The sequence below is a fragment of the Lynx canadensis genome, chromosome A3, assembly GCF_007474595.2.
Source record: "Lynx canadensis isolate LIC74 chromosome A3, mLynCan4.pri.v2, whole genome shotgun sequence".
NCBI classification, from domain to species: domain Eukaryota; kingdom Metazoa; phylum Chordata; class Mammalia; order Carnivora; family Felidae; genus Lynx; species Lynx canadensis.
The window spans coordinates 105,025,090-105,046,098 of record NC_044305.1 but is presented as its reverse complement, the minus strand read 5'-3'; the positions used below and the strand labels follow the sequence as shown (position 1 = coordinate 105,046,098).

The 21,009-nt window shown below is 43.2% G+C and overlaps 1 protein-coding gene across 4 annotated transcripts in view; it reads left to right on the top strand.

Moving 5' to 3' along the window:
* The first annotated feature begins 2,283 nt into the window (after positions 1-2,283).
* MTA3 (metastasis associated 1 family member 3) overlaps positions 2,284-21,009 on the top strand; it is a 180,785-nt gene continuing 162,059 nt past the window's right edge. The window contains exons 1-3 of one of the 4 annotated variants that reach the window (XR_003967884.1): positions 2,284-2,414; positions 6,272-6,339; positions 15,348-15,441. Coding sequence is in view for 3 of the 4 variants with exons in the window: in XM_030311208.1 (XP_030167068.1) it covers positions 2,375-2,414; positions 6,272-6,339; positions 15,348-15,441 (202 nt within the window). In the remaining variant the exon portion in view is untranslated. Of the gene's footprint in view, positions 2,415-4,538; positions 4,598-6,271; positions 6,340-15,347; positions 15,442-21,009 lie in introns of those variants that run through there. The other 3 variants (XM_030311208.1, XM_032592695.1, XM_030311207.1) reach the window with 3 other exon arrangements.

The window sequence follows — 21,009 nt, the reverse complement described above, 5'->3', positions numbered from 1 at the left end:
TCACCAACCTACCAACTGGTCTCCTGCCTAGACCCTTCCATCTTGTCGAATCCTCTTTACTGCAGCCTGTGTCATTCCTATAAACACTCCCTGTTAAATCCCTTAGACATTCCCATTGCCCCTTATAATTCATTTTCCTAACTCCACACCCTGTACTGCCCAGCCATCTCCCCATCCAAATTTATAGCATTATGCCAGCTAAAAAAGGGAAGCCTTAAGATCAATTAGTTTAACCTTCCAGGGGCTCATGCTTGTCCCCATTGTGATTTCTGGTCCCTTTTCTGCTACCTGGAAGCAATGCTGCCTCTAGAGTAGGAACCTCCTGTGGATGCAACCCAATGGCTGAGCCAGATCCCCTTGGAGGGCATGAGAAAACCATGGACTCCTAAAATGCACATTTCCAAAAACCAAGACCTTCTGAGATTAGCCCTGAGCTTCATGTTTTCAGCACAGGGATGGATGGAAGGCGATGCTCCTTGACTCTAGAAGCTACAAAACTCCTGACTCTCATTTCCTTTCCCTCGGGGGCTCCCCGCTTTGATTCTTGCTGTTATATGCTTAGCTTTCTCCTAGGATACAGCACATGTGCCTTTAAAACCTAGGACCTCCTTAGAATAGCTGAGACAGGCTGGCCTTTTTCCAAAAGAATTTTACTAAATAACAAAACAAGTTAGTGAAAGAAAAGAAAAAAAGACAGAGAGAGAAACAAATCATAGAAAACACAAACAATAAGATATAATCCTTTATCCAAAACCTGGCATCTAATTTCAGATTAATTAGATTCTAGACACCCCCCTCCTACCCAAGTTCCTTTCCTGAATTCAATATCACGAAGCTTCTAGTCTCTGGCCAGCTCTGTAGAACCTGTATGAAAACTCTTATCCTCAGATTGAGACAAAAATCAACTCTGTCTCATTTACTTCTTCCTTCCCTCCTTTCTTATGAAAGGGGCAGAGGGGCCGAGGGAGAGAAAAAGAGAAAAAGAGAATCTTAAGCAGGCTCCATATTCAGCTTGGAGCCTGTCCTGAGGCTTGATCCCAAGACCCTGGGATCATGACCTGAGTTGAAATCAAGAGTCGGACACGCAACTGACTGAGTCACCCAGGTGTCCCCATTTACTGCTTTCTTGAGCATCCATTTCTCTTCAGCTAAGTGGTGGGATGCTAGAAACTGACACAGGAACACAATGGGCCTTTAGACAATTTCTTACCATGATTCTCTCTCTTTTTTTTTCAATGTTTATTTATTTATTTTGAGAGAGAGGAGAGAGAGAGAGAGAGAGAGAGAGAGAGAGAGAATCTCAAGCAGGCTCCCTGCTCACCATGAGATCATGACCTGAACCAAAATCAAGAGTCAGATGCTTACAGGGGCGCCTGGGTGGTGCAGTCGGTTAAGCGTCCGACTTCAGCCAGGTCACGATCTCGAGGTCCGTGAGTTCGAGCCCCGCCTCGGGCTCTGGGCTGATGGCTCAGAGCCTGGAGCCTGTTTCCGATTCTGTGTCTCCCTCTCTCTCTGCCCCTCCCCCGTTCATGCTCTGTCTCTCTCTGTCCCAAAAATAAATAAATGTTGAAAAAAAAAATTAAAAAAAAAAAAAAAGAGTCAGATGCTTACTATCTGAGCCACCTAGCACCCCCCTGACCCCCTCCCCCCTTACAATGATTCTTTAATCACAATAGCCATGCCAGAAAATTTTTCCCACGGAAGGTTGGATTTGCCAGGGGATTTCTGGCAAGGTCTGAGAGACACCTCTTCCTTAGTGGTGAGGGTGGCTGGCATAGAGAGAAAGGACCTAATATATAGGAAACTCTTAACATGTGCCAAACACTTTATTGTTTTAAACACAAGACTTTGCTATAGGTATCAATCCCTAATCGTATTTTGAAGAACTTGAGGCTCGGTGAGGATAAGTATCTTGCTCAAGGTCTTAAAGCTAAATAGCCAAACTAGGAGTGAAGTTTGGGCTGGTTGATGACAAGTTTGTGGTGATCTGAACCACACAGCCTCCGGAGGTAGAGGTACCTTTGCTTCCTTTGAAGGTAAAGGCTTTTCCACCCTTTCTCTGCTTTGAGGGTTTCTTTTAATCTCCAAACATTTGCAAAACTCCATTATGGCAGTACCTCTTTGATATTAGGAGGTATGTAAGTTTCATAGACAAAATCCTCGCATTCAAATCAGTACCTAGTTCTCTAACTATACTGAGCCCATCATTGGTATTTATGCTTTCAGATATGGAGCATGTACTATGTAGAAGACACCGGCCCAGGAGCTGGAGGTGGAAGAGGTTGAATATACAAAATCTAGAGGAAGGAAAAGGCCCTGGGTTCTGGCACCATCGTACTTCCTGCTCCTCCCCCCAAGTCTCTGAAACCTTTCAATGGGGGACTTCTGGATAAGACTGTTCCTAAGGAGAGGAGGTGGGTATAGATGGAGGAAGTTTTCTTGGCACCTTTTGCCCATTAAGTATGGTTAGTACAGTCACCACAAATACTTGCTAAGGTGCACAAAGTTGGGGAAATGAGAGAGCAGTACGGAACTAACAGAAATACAGAAATATTTGGAAGGGGGAAAAAGTGCTCATTTATTTAAAAATGATGGAATGGTCAAAGGCTTTAAAGCTTGTGATCTGTTCCTTTGTAGTTTATGGTTTTCAGGTAGCCTTGTCACTTGGAAAAAGGCTTTTGGTTTAGAGAATTGTAGGCCAGAGGAAAGGGCTGAATTATAATCTCAATACTGCTACCAGTTTACTGGATGACTCCAGGTGAATTATTCAACCTATTTATTTCTGTGTCAGCACAGAAATGGAGACAGTGATGTCAGCTATGTCACAATATGTTTTCCGTGGGATGTCCAGTAAAAGGATTATGATAAACAACAACTATTCAGTGCGCATAACAGAACACTTCTGCTTTTTTCTCTGGTTCAGAAGAGCTGACACAGGCTCACATTGTACCCATGGTATAAAACCCTTGGGAATCTGAAACATTATGGAGTTAATAAAAAGCAACAGACACCTGTTATTTACATAGTGCTCTATGCTGAATGATTTATAAAGCATTTTCACATATCATCACAACTGATTCTCAACTCACCTGTGAAATGGAATTAATGTTCCCATTTTATATCTGAAGAAACTTGGGTCACACATAATCAAGGTGATTCAGGCAAAGGTGCTTTATTTTTATTTTTTACTTTGCCTCAGCTATGTAGAAAATTATTTTTTTCACCTTAGTAATTTGTGATAACGGACCATCACAAATGCCATCACCATACAAACAAAACACAATCTTTTCTTAGGACACTTCCCATCCCTGCACAGACCCCACACCCAGAGTCACCAACATGTAGCTGTAAATCACCAGAAACTCCAAACAGCCCAGGAAGGGGAGGGATCATCTTTATGCTGATTATATGACAATGCCTGGGAGCAGTTTGGAATGGATTGGCTTTTTAAAGAAAGATGTTTGCGTTCATTTGGGGGATTGCCCCAGCGAAGATTCAACTCTATTTGTTTTTTGTTAGTTTCCTGTGAGGGAATTAAGGCTGAGAACACAGGGATTGCCTAGAGTATTAGCATGGAAAAATAATAATGATTTAAAAGCTTTAGACACATAACTAGTTAACAGTGCATCAGTGGCAAGGTGACTAAAACTATCTCCTCCTTTGTGGTTGGTGGTGAAAGGTAGGGTCCTGTTCCCCTATGGGCAAAAAGAACCCCCCACTCCCTTCTCTAAGGGCCTCTTTTCCTGGCAGGGCAGCACAGTGTGTAGGGCCTGTCTAGAGGTGAGGCCTCCACGTGGGGGGGAGTGGGTTCTGTTCAACCCGGTTTTGGGATGAACGCTGACAGACCTACCAATGCAGTTGGGGTAAACTCGGGAGGGCGTCAGTTTTTTCTACACTTGTCCCCAGCTGGGGCTTTCCCTGAGGATGCTGGAAGCACCTGGAGTCCTCCTGGCCCCAAGGTGTGCATGACCCAGGACCACTGCATTAACGTCACCACGAGGAAGGTGCTCTGCGGCGTGCACTTAGTTGTACCCAAGTGTTTGCCCTGAGGCTGGCGCCCACGTGCTAGAGGTCTCGCATACAGGGGTCTCCCAGGGACGGGGCAGGGAGGAAGACTTGTCTGGAGGTGGCCAGGTGACAGGGTACACTGGCTGAGGCGGTACCGGCTCGGGAGAGCCTGAGCCCCTGCCCCCGCCCCAATTCTCTAACAGCCCCAGGTCCGCCTTTGCGAGTACAGGCCTCTGCTTCGGCCACGACCCTTGCCCTAGGGTACTCCACTTCCAGCAAGGGCCCCCAAGCTACCGCCCGCCCCAAGTCCTTGCTGGCCCCGCAGCGACCTCCCCCGGCCCGGCCCACTCGGCCTTGCAAGCCCGTCGCTGGGGGCGGTAACCTGCCCCCACCCCGTGGCGTCCCCTCCCCTTCACTTCCCCCTCCCCTCCGTCCCTCCCTCCCCTCCCCCCCGTGGCGAGGCGGCGGCGGCGGCGGCGGCCGAGGCTGAGGCGGCGGCGGCGGCTGCGGCGGCGGCGGCGGGCGGGGCTCGGCTCGGGCTCCGCGGGCGGGCGGGCGGACATGGCGGCCAACATGTACCGGGTCGGAGGTAGGAAAGCTCGGCCCGACCCGGCCCGTCTGGGAACGGGCTCGGGAGTGGGGGATCGGGGCGAGTTCACCCTAACCGCTGGGAGCCGCGGGCGACCCGGCCGAGGGCGCAGGGGGCGGGGGGCGCCGGGGCCCGCCGAAGGGGCCGGGGTTTCCCACCCCCGCCACCCGCCCCTCCCTCGACTGTGGCCGGCTGGGGGCCGGCGCCCACCCTGCCCCTCGCTCCCACCCCCGCTCAGTTTTCTAGGGCCAGGCCTGTACTTGGGGGTGTGAATCCTCAGACGCCCCCCTCCAGGACACCCGCATTGGGTATGGGCCGTCGAACCCCCTGATAGGGTGGTCTTTCCCCGCGTGGCTTCCAGGCTGTGGGGGTTGGAGAGGATGGGGGGACATCCCCCCTCCTCTACTCCTTCTCCCCTTTAGTGGGAGTGTGGGGTGGGGGTGGGGGCGATGGGGGTTCAGCCAGGGGCACAGCCAGGGGCCTGTTTGTGGGGACGGGGCCCTGCACCCCTCCTTCCTCACCCCCCTCCCGTTTCTTGCCCAGCCCCCCAAGATGGGACACAGTGGGGCCAGGGCACCGCAGCCAGAGGTGGGGAGTTGAGCTCTGCCTGGACGTTTGCTCTGGTGTCTGCCTCCTTCCCAGCCTTCTGCAGGAGAGAGAAATAAGGTCAAACAAACTTTCTCCCTACTCACGACGCCCTCCTCCCTCTTTCTTGGTAAAATAATAATTCAGATAAGTGGCGTGTTTGTGTGTGAGACTCGCTCTTCTCTGCTCATTAGTGAGCTCCTGATGGATGGTGGTGGGAATGGCCTGGCCAAATGAGGCCACTTTGCAGAAGAGAGACGGGAAAGAGCCACTGAGATAGACAATAACAACGCAGCCCAACCTTTCAAATAAACACACAGTGGGAAGTTTCCAGTGAGCCTATTAGATGAGAGGAAAAGCCACACTTGAAAATTTTTATCCTTTTTATTGAAAGCCGGTTGTGATTTCTTTACAACACAACCCTGCATGGATCTGGATTAAATATGGTAAAGAGTTTTTTAAAAGCCTGATATCGTCTCTAGAGAGCTCTGTCAGAAAGTGAACCCCCTTTCATGTCTGTACACCCCTCTACCCCCCCATCATCTCAGACCTGTGGAAAAGTTTGTCAGTGTGCTTCCTCTTACCTGCTCAGCTCACTTGATTGGTTTTTGTTTTGTTTCGCTTTGTTTTTTTTAGTGATTGAAATGTACTTTGGGCTGCTAAGCTTTTCAAGATGCTCTAAATTTGTCTTAGGTCAATAGTTTTATGTGAGAAGCATACTCCAGGGTAAATTGGATTGAGGGAAAAGATGTGGGAGCAGTTACAGCATAAAAGACATGTTTAGTCAGCTCTGACTACTTAATGATAAGAGGGGTCTGTTTGTTTATTATTTAGTGATGGGTGGTGTGAAAGTTTAGGAGAACTTGATAAAACATGAATTGAAATGAAAATATTAGAGGAAAATAAGGGTCTGTGAATAGTAGGCATATGAGAAAATATATTAAACTTGTATTACTAAATTTGCTTTTATCAGGGAACGAAGTCTGCACTTCATTTTGAAAGTGAATTTGCCTAATATAGAAAGTCATAGATTGACAAATGTGAACTTTCTGTTGAAAAGATTAAGCTCTTTACTTCCTTTAATTACAGATTATGTCTACTTTGAGAATTCCTCCAGTAACCCGTACCTCATCAGAAGGATAGAAGAACTCAACAAGGTATACACTGAGCTTTCTTGATTCTAATATTAAAAAATAATTGTTTTCCATTGAAGGGTAATTAGGTAAAGGGCATAAGAGGTGATTTTACTTTCAGTCCTAGAGTCTTTGAAAGTAGAGATTGCAGATTAGAGAGTTAGGCAGGATTCTGAATATTCTTTTACTTTTTATAATTACCTGTGATATTAAATTTACTGAGTATTTAACATCTGCATATTTCTTCACATTGCTCGGAGCTTCTCAGAGCAGATCACTCCTGTAATTCAGTCCCTTTTTATATTTAGAGTCATAATTGTATTTCTCCCTTTTTAGTGAATCATGATTTTCCTCTTCCATCTTTAGAAGGAGGAAGCTATGAAATCTAATATTGAAGGGAATTTGTAAAATTCTGGACTAGACCAACTAATAAGAATACAGTTTTGGTATAATGCAAAGTAGCTTCCTACTTTAGGCCTTAGGTAAATAAAACTTTTATATTAAGGTTTGTCCCTGGTCGCTGGTGTCCAGGACATCAGAAGCATTGTGACTGTTTGCATATGAATGCAATGGTGGCTTATGAAAACAGTCATAAACTATATGAACCATAGATTACTAATGATGCTCTGTTTTCCTCCAAACCAACTGTGAAGCTTATTTGTACAGCGCATGAGAATTCATAGTGTTAAAATGTTGGGACTATCTAGCTGAAACCTTTCCCCCAAAGTACCACCTGGAGGCTGGTCCAGTTCTGAGCCCCAGGAAGTGGGGTGTGGTTTAGGGCATTTCTGGTTTATGAGCCCCGAGATCTTGGTTTGCTTCTGGAGATACCCCGTGGACCTCGCATTTGTAAAACTTTTGTCGTATTTTGAGACCACTACCGCCAAATGAAGAGAATCGTCCCAGGATTAGATCAGTCTGTGGGTGGGAACTGTTGGGGTGTCATTTTAACCTTTTTTACGTTATTGATGTAAAGGTGTAGGCAACTCGAAGCTGTTTATCAGTTTATGTAGAAAATTAGGATACAAAAGAGAAATGTTGGCCTGTGAGACTGGTATTCTTTGGCTACTCCCTACCCCTCTGACCTCCACTTTCAGGGTCTCTGCCTTGCTCATATGGCTGCCAGCACAGTAGATTCTTGGCTGTTTTCATGTGCACCCACGTTAGGACCACCGAGTCATTTCTAATCCCGTGTACCTGCTCTGCCTTGCTCTTTTTTCCATATCATTTGTCACCTTCAGGTATATTTAATTATTGTGTTTATTTTCATTGCCTGTTTTCTCAGACTAGAATGTAAGCTCTATGTATGTAGTGATCTTTTCTGTTCACTAATGCATCCCAAGTGCCTTAGAATAAAGCGATTGGTACATAGTTAAGACATTCAGTGATTATTTGTTGAATTAATGAATTTCTCCAATGTCTGATGTTAATGCTTGCACATAGCTTTTACTGTTTACAAATTATTTTGATTTGTTCGTTTTACAGATATTTCTGAGGACCTGCTACCTGCCAGGCATTTTTAGATATGCGCTTTTAGGAATTCAGGGGTGCACAAAAATAGGTCCGGTAGTGAGACAATCATCAGCCAAAGTATCCCACAATTAGAAGGAAAATTGCAGCTGTGCTAAATTTGCAAACATCAGGACATGGTGTTCTGGAAGCGTATAATCTTGGGGATTCACATTTGTTACTTTTTCTGAGCCTCAAAATAACCTTAAACCTTTAAGGTAGATGCATCATGGAGTGTTGTTTAGAGGTATGCAGTGGTAATATGACTGGATTGCACCCTCTAGCTTGAACTTGGCTCATTTCACACTCCTTTGTCGTCATAACACTGTTCACTTCAAAAGTATCCCTCAGGGCACCTGAGTGGCTTAGTCGGTTGAGCATCCGACTCCTGATCTCAGCTCAGGTCTTGATCTCAGGGTTGTGAATTCAAGCCCTGTGTTGGGCTCCATGCTGGGTGTGGAGCCTACTTAAAATAGTAATAATAATAATAAATTATATTTGAAAAACAGTGGCGCCTCGGCTTAGTCTGTTAAGCCTCTGACTCTTGATCTTAGCTCAAGTCTTGATCTGAGGGTCGTGAGTTCAAGCCTTACATTGGGCTCTGTGCTGGCATGAAGCCTACTTTAAAAAAAAAAAAAAAAAAAAAAAGAGTTGCGCCTGGGTGGCTCAGTCGGTTAAGCGTCCGACTTCAGCTCAGGTCATGATCTCGTGGTCTGTGAGTTCGAGCCCTGCGTCGGGCTCTGTGCTGACAGCTCAGAGCCTGGAGCCTGATTGGGATTCTGTGTCTCCCTCTCTCTCTGCCCCTCCCCTGCTCACGCTCTGTCTCTCTCTGTCTCAAAAATAAGTGAAAACATTAAAAAAAAAAAATAAAAAAAAAGAAAGTACCCTTGTCTTCCCATCCATAACTTCTTCCTGGTCCTCTGCTTTCAGCAGAGAGTCCTTATTATAATAATGGTTTTTGGGAGGCTGGGGATGACTGAACTGTGAGAGACTACAGTTTGTAATTTCAGACAGTGGCAATTTAAATAGATGGATTATTGGTAAATAAGTGAGATTGACTAGTATTAAATAGTGAATATTTACATCGGGCCTTTATTTTTGAAGGGATATGGAAAGGGTATCTCATTTATTTAAAAAAAATGTTTATTTACTTTTGAGAGAGTGCAAGCGGAGGAGTGGCAGAGGAGGGGAGAGACAGGGGATCCCAAGTGGGCTTTGGGCTGACAGCAGTGAGCCCAATGTGGGGCTCGAACCCACAAACTGAGATCATGACCTGAGTTGAAGTTGGGCGCTCAACCAACTGAGCCACCCAGTTGCCCCAAGATTTCTCATTTTAAAGAATTCATTAAACAAATATTTATTGAGTACTTGTTGTGTACCAGGCACTAGTCTAGCTGATACACAACAGTGAACAATAAGGACCTATGGACCTATTTTCTGCCCCTCCTCATAGTCTCATGAGGGAGACACATGAAAGACAAGTTACCAGACATGAAAAAAAAAAAAATAGTGAAAATGATGTTAACTTTTGAGAAGGAAATAAACCAGGATCTTAACATAGAGAATAACAGGGGTCACTCCTTTTGGATAGAAGGGCAAAGGATTTTTTTTTTCATTGAAGTTTATTTATTTTTGAGAGAGAGCAAGAGAAAGTGAGAGCGTAAGAGAGACAGAGAATCCCAAGCAGGCTCTGCACTGTCCACGCAGAGCCCAACAAAGGGCTTGAACTCACGAAGCAAACCATGAGATCATGACCTGAGCTTGAACCAAGAGTTGGATGATTAACCTACAGAGCTACCCAGGTGCCCCAGAAGGGGAAAGAATTTTAAGGACACTGAAGTTGAGTCCTAAAGGATGAGAAAGGTAGCCATGGGAGAGAGCCACACAAATGTTCCAGATACAGGCCCTGAGAGTAGCATAGGTCAAATTGGCAAAGTGGGGAAAATTAACATGATGGAAAATCCCAGTAATGAATTTAAGAGTACTTGATATGTTCCAATTGATAAGCCAGGATAAGAAAGGACATTTACCTAGGAGTGCCTGGCTTGCCTCAGTCAGTGGAACATGCGACTCTTGGTCTCAGGGTCGTGAGTGCAAGCCCCATGTTGGGTGTAGAAATTACTAAAAATAAATAAAATTTGGGGCGCCTGGGTGGCACAGTTAAGTGTCTGACTCTTGATCTCGGCTCAGGTCATGATCTCACAGTTTAAGTTCCAGCCCCACATTGGGCTCTTCGTTGGTGGCGTGGAGCCTGCTTGGGATTCTCTCTCCTTCTCTCTGCCCCTCATCCGCTTGTTCTCTCTCTCTCTCTCTCTCTCTCCAAATAAATAAACTTAAAAAAATTTTTTTAATAAAAAAATAAAACAAAAATAAATAAATTTTAAGAAGATAGTTACTAAAATAGGTTAATGTCCTTTCTTTTTTTCTTTAAAGTTTTTATTTATTTAATTTCTACACCTAACATGGGGCTTGAATTTATGACCCTGAGATCAAGAATTGCATTTCTTCCAATTGTGCCAGCCAGGCATCTCTAGTAATTATCTTCTTTTTTTTTTTTTTTTAATTTTTTTAATGTTTACTTTTATTTTTGACAGAGAGAGAGAGACAGAACATGAGCGGGGGAGGGGCAGAGAGAGAGGGAGACACAGAATCCAAAGCAGGCTCCAGGCTCTGGGCTGTCAGCACTGAGCCCTATGCGGGGCTTGAACTCACACTGCGGGATCATGACCTGAGCTGAAGTCGGACGCTCAACTGACTGAGCCACCCAGGCGCCCCCCTATTAATTATCTTCTGACTAGAATGTGTGTGTGTGTGTGTGTGTGTGTGTGTGTGTGTGTGTTTAATTATTTTATTATTAAAAAAAATCTTTTTTGGTGTTTATTTTTGAGAGAGAGAGAGAGAGACAGAGTGCAAGTGAGGGAGGGACAGAGAGAGAAGGAGACACAGAATCTGAAGCAGGCTCCAGGCTCTGAGCTGTCAACATAGAGGCCAACACGGGGCTCCAACCCTCAAACCGAAAGATCATGACCTGAGCCCAAGTCAGACGCTTAACCGACTGAGCCAGCCACGTGCCCCTTGTGAAGATAATCTTTTGGAGGGTGAATATAAGATTAAAATAGAAACAACTTTCAATATATTTTACTTAGTCATTATCTAGGTTGGATGTTGCTCCTACTTCTAAAGATTGCATCTGCTGGCCTCCAGGGCAGCGGGGCAGTGGGGGGTGGCTGGGGGAGCTCAGTTGGTTGAGTGGCCGCTTCTTGATTTCAGCTCAAGTCATGAACCCAGGGTCGTAGGATCGAGTCCTGCATTGGGCTTTGTGCTGAGCATCGAGCCTGTTTAAGATTCTCTCTGTCCCTCTGTTCCTCTCCCCTACTCTGGCATTTACTCTCTCTCTCAAATTAAAAAAATTTAAAAAAAGATTGCATCTGCATTCATGTTGAGAGAAAGCTGTGTGCACATAATAGTGTAGTGTCAGGAAGTTTGGGAAGTTAAACTTGTGGAAAAATTTGTTTGTTATTTGCTACTAAAATTCTTTTGGTGTGTATGCTGTATTATTTGTGTGTATCTTCATATTCTGTATATTTTATTAGCCCTATGACTGGCTCTGAGATTCATTTTACTGTTTCTAGTCTTATGTTTTTTTTTGGGGTGGGGGGGAGGAGAATCACTAATTTCTTTGAGAATCTGATGACACCCTCTGCCTCCAACTACGTTTGCACATAATTTCAGGAGAGTCCCTCAAAGCCCTTTCATGAAACCCAGGTTGAGACCTCTCCTACCATTTTAGATCTCTTGGGAGAAAGGACAGAAATTGGGAAAGCACCTTTTCACTTGTTCTTTAGTTTGAGCAAACCACAGACGTTTTGAAATGGAAAGTGTGTGTGTGTGTGTGTGTGTGTGTGTGTGTGTGTGTGTGTGTGTGTGTGTTTAATAATGTACCTTCTAAGTCTGGGATAGAAACAGACATGAGTATGACTAAAATGATTTTAGAGCTTAAGAAAAGCCCCTTATTACTAGAGGATATTTCAGTAAACATGCTTGACGGAAACGGGATTTAAGAGGCTGCAATGCACATGGAGAAAAGAATACAGAAGAAAATTTGACATCCACTGGGGGTTCTTCTTTACACATGTCCCTGCTTTTCCCACCTATGTGGTTTTCCCTGGTCCTTCTTTTTTCTTGGACACTCAGCTTTCCATGCTTCACCTGTTGGACTCCTTTCCTTCTTTCCTAGGACTCTACCCCCTTTCCTCTGCCTTCCCCCAGTGGGTTGCTCTTCCTGCTTCCATGAGTGAGAGAAGTAGAGTCTGGAGGGGAAAGGAAGTTGTAAAGGAAAATATGAATGGCAATATTGTCAGGCACATTTTACATTTATGCTTTAGTTGCGGGGAACTGGTGAAGGTTTCTAATCAGGTGAGGGACATGATTCCAACTGGGCTTTGGAGGGTTGGAAAGGAGATGATGTGAATAGACATCCTTGCTAGAGTGGAGGCTTTGTGAGGGTGGGCACTATGTATCCATGGAGCTTAGCTCAGTGCTTGGGCACAGAGGAAGGTCTCAAAAGAAATGTGGTGAGTTGAAAGAATAGCCAGACTTTTATATTTACCAAATTTTTTTTCACTTTTTTAAAGTAATCTCTATACCCAATGTGGAGCTCGAACTCACAGCCCTGAGATCAAGAGTCAGATAGATGCTCTACTGACTGAGCCAGCCAGGCACTCCTAACCTAGGTTTTTAGAGCAGTGCTTGGAGAACTATTTGTGGTGAAAGATTTTTTTTTTTTTTAATGTTTATTTATCTATTTTGAGAGGGAGAGAGAGAGGCAGACAGAGAGGGAGAATGAGAATCCAATCAGGCTCTGCACTCTCAGCACCAAGCCCGACACGGGGCTCCATTCCATGAAACGAGAGATCATGACCTGAGCAGAGATCAAAAGTTAGATGTCCAACTGATTGAATCCCCCAGGCACCTTGTGGTGAAAGATTTTTAAGAATGTTCACTATCTGGGGCACCTGGGTGGCTCAGTTGGTTAAGCATCCGACTTCGGCTCAGGTCGTGATCTCACGGTTTGTGAGTTCAAGCCCCAAGTTGGGCTCTGTGCTGACAGCTCAGAGCCTGGAGCCTTCTTCGGATTCTGTGTTTCCCTCTCTCTCTGCCCCTCCCCTGCTCGCACTCTGTCTGTCTGTCTCTCTCAAAATAAATAAACATTAAAAGAATGTTCACTATCTCAGACTGCTTTTATAAAATGAAAATAAATAATAGAAAAATGAAGTTTAAAATAAGCTTATAAAACCACAAGCCTTCATTTTTCATTAGTAGGTTCAACAGATTAAAATTAACTATCAGATGCTCTAATACACACTCTCACTGTCAGTTCTCATTTCATTACACAGCAACAGTTGTAGACTGGGTCTTGGACCATGCTTTGAGTAGCTCAACTTTAGAGGAATGCTGGAGGTTGTGTGTGTGTGTGTGTGTGTGTGTGTGTGTGTGTGTGTGTTTTGTATGTGTATTTGTGGAGGGGAAGAGGAACACTGTAGTTGCAAAGTACCTAATGGCCAAGTGTGTACATGGTTCAGAAGAGACTTTATTTTTTAAATTTTTAAAAAACGTTTATTTTAAAAATTTTATTTTTTTAAGTTTATTTATTTATTTCTGTGTGTGTGAGAGAGAGAACACAAGTGGCAGAAGGGCAGAGGGAGAGGGAGATGTGGAATCTCAAGCAGGCTCCAGGCTGAGCTGTCAGCACAGAGCCTGATGTGGGCTGGAACCCACGGACTGTGAGGTCGTGACCTGAGCCGAAGTTGGACGCTCAACCGACTGAGTCACCCGGGCACCCCTAAACGTTTTTAAAAAAAAATTTTTTTTTTTTTTTTACATTTTTATTTATTTTTGAGAGACAGACACAGCACAAGTAAGCAGGCTCCATGAGCTGTCAGCACAGAGCCTGATGTGGGCCTCGAACTCACAAACTGTGAGATCATTACCTGAGCCCAAGTCAGACGCTTAACCGACTGAGCCACCCAGGCGCCCCGAAATGTTTGTTTTTTATTATATTTGAGAGAGAGAAAAAGGAATGCGTGGGGGAGGGGCAGAGAGCGAGGGAGACAAGAGGATCTGAAGTGGGCTCTGCCCTAATAGAGAGCTCAATGCAATGTGGGGCTGGAACTCACAGACTGTTAGATCATGACCTGAGCCAAAGTCAGGTCCTTAACTGCCTGAGCCATGCAGGTGCCCCAAAACTGTTTATTTTGAACTGTGCCCCTCCACCCCAAGCAGTTTTGAATTCGTTTTTGTAGAGTATTCCTAGTGGAGGAACTCACTAGAAAGGCAGAAAAAATATGCCATTAGACACTTGCTTTGGGTTTTGAATGTGCTTTTGTCTTAAAACAAAACTGATAAAGAGCTTATAATTGTAGTCATTGATAGATTTTATTTACAAGAAGTATTGACCTGTTCATTTATTAGATTGCTGGATCATTACTTCTGGAGGATGTATTTGATCACAATATTGTGAAATATAGAAGCACTTTGGTTAGGATTTAATATGATTTCAATTCAAAGGGCAATATTTCTCCATGACTATTTCTCACTCTAAAATACTGCTGCTGAACTTCATAAAATTGACAAATTTACTGTAGCATAAGTATATTCTTATTTCTTTATATTTCTGAATATATCTGTAAGCCCAGAGAAATTCTGAAAATTTGTTCTCATATTTGTTTGAAATTGGAAATCACAATAGCATTTTACTGTAATCTATGTGTTTTTACAAGGAACTTTGTAATGAATGACTGACCTTGAAAGTTCTCAGAATTCATAAGGAATAGGAGGAGAGTAGGAACCTGGGCCCCAGCTGCAGCAAATTACAACCTAACTGAATATTGGTTGTATTCTAGACTGTAGTCAAAAACAAATAAGAGCTTCAGCGTTCATAAATCGGAGATTTTAATACTTTCATATGTGAAGGTAAACTAAGTACTGCTGAGAAGATCGACTATTACAGATTCATAGACTTAACCAGGGCTGGAGAATGCTTTTCCAGGTCTTCTGCTCCATTCTGTCTGACGGCTGCCCGAACCTACAGGGCTTCACCATCATGAAACATGGGGGTGTTCTGGAGAGGGCTGGATGATTTTACTTTTAGCCTCTGCTTCTGGGAGTGGGATATGTTTTGCTGTCTTAAGTAAGTTACGTTGTGGCTCTGAAAATTTGGGGGATTAGTTTCTCAGGGCTAAGCAGATATAAGCATCTGGCTTTAGTCATTAAAGGGGTGTGATCACTTTAGATTAATTGATACTAGTAAGTTATTTAATTTTGACATTTCAGTTTAACTTGGAACCTTTGCAAATGCTGCACATCCTCATTTGAATTTTTTCAGCTCTCTGATTATCCTGCAGTTGTGGTTGGCACAGTGTAAATGAGATTGATCTTGTAATTGTGTTGTATTTAGTTTTGTTTTGTAAACTATTTGAGTCTATTCTTCGGTACAGATAACTTTTATTTGTCTTCTCTCTTAGACTGCAACGGGCAACGTGGAAGCAAAAGTAGTGTGCTTTTATAGACGGCGAGATATTTCCAACACGCTTATAATGCTTGCAGACAAGCATGCTAGTAAGTTAATTGTCTTGTTTTAATTAAAAAATGTTTGAAGTTTTTTGTTTTCCATGATAGGAGGAAAAATACTTTTTGTTACCTGTACTTTTTTGCCTTTCCATTTGTCTTCCTCTTAGTTTAGATGGGAGTAATTTTTCAGTGGTACTTGGTTTTAGTATATATTTTCTTTTCTTTTTTTTTTTTTTTTAACGTTTATTTATTTTTGAGACAGAGAGAGACAGAGCATGAACGGGGGAGGGTCAGAGAGAGGGAGACACAGAATCCGAAACAGGCTCCAGGCTCTGAGCTGTCAGCACAGAGCCCCACGCGGGACTTGAACTCACGGACCTCGAGATCACGACCCGAGCCGAAGTCGGCCGCTTAACCGACTGAGCCACCCAGGCGCCCCTGTAGATTAATCTTTATTGTATGTTTTTCCACCGTGATCAACAGCTTTGATGTATTTCAGCTCCTGTTGTTTTTTATTATTTTTAATCTTTTTAACTTATTTTTTAATTTTTTAAAAACATTTTATTGTTAAATCATCGCTGTACCCAACTTGGGGCTTGAACACAACCCCAAGATCAGGAGTCACGTGCTCTACCGACTGAGTTAGCCAGGTGCTCTACCCCTTTAATTAAAAAAAAAATTTTTTTTTTTTTTTTTTAAATTTTTTTTTTTCAACGTTTATTTATTTTTGGGACAGAGAGAGACAGAGCACGAATGGGGGAGGGGCAGAGAGAGAGGGAGACACAGAACCGGAAACAGGCTCCAGGCTCTGAGCCATCAGCCCAGAGCCCGACGCGGGGCTCGAACTCACGGACCGCGAGATCGTGACCTGGCTGAAGTCGGACGCTTAACCGACTGCGCCACCCAGGCGCCCCCCCAAAAAAATTTTTTTTTAATGTTTATTTATTTTTGAGACAGAGACAGAGCATGGGTGGGGGAGGGGCAGAGAGAGAGGGAAACACAGAATCTGAAGCAGGCTCCAGGCTCCAAGCTGTCAGCACAGAGCCCGATGCGGGGCTCAGAGCTCACAAGCCGTTGAGATCATAACCTGAGCTGAAGTCAGACGCTCAACCAGCTGAGCCACCCAGGCACCCCTACCCCTTTAATTTTTTAAAACAATAAACACAATGATAAAAAAAAAGTGGCTTAAATTTTAAGAAAGAAGACATATGTGAAACATAAGTATAGTACTTTATTTTTAAGTTTATTTATTTATTTTGAGAGAGAGAGACAGCATGCAGGAGGGGCAGAGAGAAGGAGAGTGAGAATCTCAAGCAGGCTCTGCACTGTCAGCGTGGGCTCAAACTCAAGGAACTGTGAGATAATGACCTGAGCCAAAACCAGGAGTCAGACGTTTAACCGACTGAGGCACCCAGGCGCCCCAGTACAATACTTAATTTTGAAAGTAATTTTTGCCCTACAAAATATATGAGACTAGGACCATATGTCTGTGTGTTTTTCAGTTTGACACTGTGATCTGTAATACTCTGGTCTTGGGGATCCTGAAGCTTTTGGAGTGTTGCGGTAATGGGGTAGGAGAGGCTATTGCATGCACAGGTTTATTCTGTGCCTGTGTGATAATTATTTACCCACTGTGTTGCTGGTTTAACCTGGAAGATTGATTGTCTCATAAGTTAAATTCCTACTATATTTTCTGCTGTAGTTCATAGTGTTTTTAAATTTCTGTTTATTGTATAAAAAGTGTTTATTATGATATGAGTTGTTCTATAATTACAAATTATATGTTGACAGATTCAGGGCATTCCTGTTTGTCCTTCCTGTATGAGACCAAAGTACTACTTTTTATTATTTTTTAAAATGCTTGTTTATTTTGAGAGAGAGAGAATGAGCAGGGGAGGGGCAGAGAGAGTGGGAGAGATAGAGTCCTAAGCAGGCTATTTGTTGTCAGTATAGAGTCTGACTCAAGGCTCGATCTTACCAACTGCAAGATCATGACCTGAGTCAAAACCAAGAGTCGGGCATTTAAATGAGTGAGACACCCAGGCACCCTGTCTGCTGACTGTTCTGAGCATGGCCACATTTTGTGCTATTTTAGGCATGTAGATGTAGAAAATCAGAATTGAATAGGCCCTTGGTATTGACCCTTAGAAATCAAATTTAAGAGATTTAGAAAAAAAAGAAAAAGAGATTTAGAGAGGGGGCTCCTGGGTGGCTCAGCAGGTTAAGCGTCCAGCTTTGGCTCAGGTCATGATCTCACGGTTTGTGAGTTCAAGCCCCACATCGGGCTTTCTCCACTCAGTGCAGAGCCTGTTTTGCATCCTCTGTTTTCCTCTCTCTCTGCCCCTCCTCCCTCTCCCCCCTCTCAACAATAAGTAAACATAAAAAAAAAATGTCAGTTGGTTTTTCTTTTTCTGTTTTTAAATGTCTTACTTATTTTTGAGAGAGAACGTGAGCTGGGGAGGGGGAAAGAGACAGAGGATCAGAAGTAGGCTCTGCACTGAAAGCGGTGAGCCCGATGTGGGGCTCAAACTCCCCAACTGTGAGATCATGACCTAAGCCAAAATCATCCTCTCAACCGACTAAGCCACCCAGGTGCTCCTCAGTTGATTTTTCTACCTTCTGAGCAATTTGTAGATCATTGGGTGGATTACTTCTATCTACATTTGCTTGTTTCTTCTATTGAGTTTATTCTCAGAGGTAGCTATATGCTTAGGTATGGTGGAGTCAGAAGTATCTTGTGTTTCTGTTGTTATTGACCAAAATTTCAGGTGGGGAGAATAAAACTGCTTGAATAGTTCTTGCTGTATAAAGAGGTTTTATAGGAGGATTAATGGAGAGAGCATCATGTATTTGAAAGATTTCAAAACTGGGCTTAAATTTCCTGAGCCTCGTTTTCTCCGTTTAAAAAAACTTTTCCATTTTCGACTCCTTTAAAACTTTTTATTACAGAAAATTTCAAATATACAAAAGTACAGAGAAGTGTGTAATCCACCTGATGTTTCCATTACTTTGCTTTAACAGTTATCAATCAATGACCAATTAATTCATCTGTACCCCTACTTGCCTCTTATTTTGAAGCTCATCAGAGAAATCTTACCATTTCATCTGTAAATACTTCAGTATGTATTTCTAAAAGATATGGCCTCATTCAAACTTACAGAAAGTACCAAGAACATACAAGGAACTCCCATATGGCCTCTACCCAGATTGAACAATTAACATTTTGCCCTATTGACTTTATTATTCTTATTATATATATAAACTGAATCATTTGAGAGTAAGTTGGAGACATCAGTGTGTTTTTCCTAAATGCAAGGAAATTATTTTACATAACCACAGTATAGTAAACAATTCAGGAAACCTAATATTCACACAAAACCATTATTCATAGTCCGTAATCAAATTTTATGTACTAATGGTGTTCTTTATAGCTGTGTATGTTTTTTCTTAGTTTATTTATATTTATTTATAAATTTTATTTATTTATTTTGAGAGAGAGAGCACAAGTGGGGAAGGGGCAGAGAGAGAGAGAGAATCCCAAGCAGGCTCTGCCCCACCAGTGGAGAGCCCGATGTGGGGCTTGAACTCATGAACCATGAGATCATTATCTGACCCGCAGTTGGACATTTAATCGACTGAGCCACCCAGGTGCCCTTTATTTACTTATTTTATTTTATTTTATTTTTTTTATTTTTTATTTTATTTTTTATTTTAATTTTTTTTTCTAACGTTTATTTATTTTTGGGACAGAGAGAGACAGAGCATGAACGGGGGAGGGGCAGAGAGAGAGGGAGACACAGAATCGGAAGCAGGCTCCAGGCTCCGAGCCATCAGCCCAGAGCCCGACGCGGGGCTCGAACTCACGGACCGCGAGATCGTGACCTGGCTGAAGTCGGACGCTTAACCGACTGCGCCACCCAGGCGCCCCTATTTACTTATTTTAAATGTTTGTTTATTTATTTTTGAGAGAAAATGTGTGCCTAAGCAGGGGAGGAGCAGAGAGAGAATCCCAGGCAGGCTCTGCACTGTCATCGTGGAGCCCACAGACTGTGAGATCATGACCTGAGCTGAAAGCAAGAGTCAGACGCTTAACCAGCTGAGCCACCCAGGTGTCCCTATTTTTCTTAGTTTAGAATAAAACCCAGACTCACACATTGTATTTTGTTGTCCTGTCTCCTTGATATGGAGCTAGTTCCTCAGTCTTTTTTTGTGTGTTTTTTGACCTTAACATTTTTCAAGAAAACAGGCCCGTTATTTTGTAGAACATGGCTCAATTTGTGTTTGCCTAATGTTTCCTCATGATTAGATTTAGGGTATTTTCTTGTTTTTGCAGGCTATGTAATTTTTGTAGGGATGCCATGGAAGTCTTACTGTATCCCTCTCCATGCCTTATATTAGGAGACACATAATTGGGTTTGTCCTAATATTGATTGTGTTTGGTTTGATGACTTGGTCAAGGTGGTGTCCCTTTGTATTTAGTAAGTTATTTAGGGGGAGATTATTAGCAACTATGTGAATACCTTGTTCTTAATCTTTAGCCTACTCATTTTAGCATTCTTTGATCATTTGGGATTCTGTAAACATGCTCATGAAATATCTAGTTAGTTTTCACATTTTTCTTTTATAATTTCTTTTCTTCATTATTTAAAAAAACATTTTTTTTAAATGTTTGTTTTTGAGAGAGAGAGAGAGAGACAGAGCATGAGCAGGGGAGGGGCAGAGAGAGAGGGAGACACAATCTGAAGCAGGCTCCAGGCTCCAAGCTGTCAGCACAGAGCATGAAGCGGGGCTCGAACTCAGGAACTGTGAGATCCATGACCTGAGCCAAAGTCAGAAGCTTAACCCACTGAGCTACGCAGGCGCCCCTCTTCATTCATTATTTTAAATTGATACATAGTTCACATAGCATAAAATCTGTTCTTTTGAAGTGAGCACTTGAGTGGCTTTTAGTATATTCACAAAGCTGAAACTATTACTGCTGTCTAATTTCAGAATGTTTTCATCATCCCCAAAGGAGATCAGTTACTTCCCATTCCCCCTTCAGCCTCTGGCAGCCATTGATCCACTTTCTGTCACTATAGATTGGCCTTTTCTGGACATTTCCTTTGATGGAATCATATAATATGTGTGTGGGTAGGTGTTTTGTTGTTGTTGTTGTTGTTGTTTTTTAGTAAGCTCTACACTCTACCAGGGATTTGAACTCAGGACCTCAAGATCAAGAACCTTCAGGTGCCTCTAATAATGTGTCTTCTTGTCTGGCTTTTTAAAATTTAGCATAATGTTTTCAAGTTTTTTCCATGTTACTGCCTGAATTCCTATCTATTCCTTCCTTCCTTCCTTCCTTCCTTCCTTCCTTCCTTCCTTCCTTCCTTCCTTCCTTCCTTCCTTTTTTCCTTGAGAGTGCAAGCAGGGGAGGGGCAGAGAGGGGCACAGAGATTCCAAAGCAGGCTCAGCTCTGATAGCTGACAGCAGTGAACCCGATGTGGGGCTTGAACTCAGGAACCACGAGATCATGACCTGGGCTGAAGTCAGATGCTCAACCAACTGAGCCACCCAGGTGCCCCTATAAATATTTATTTTTGAGAGAGAGACAGAGAGAGAACACACGCACACTTG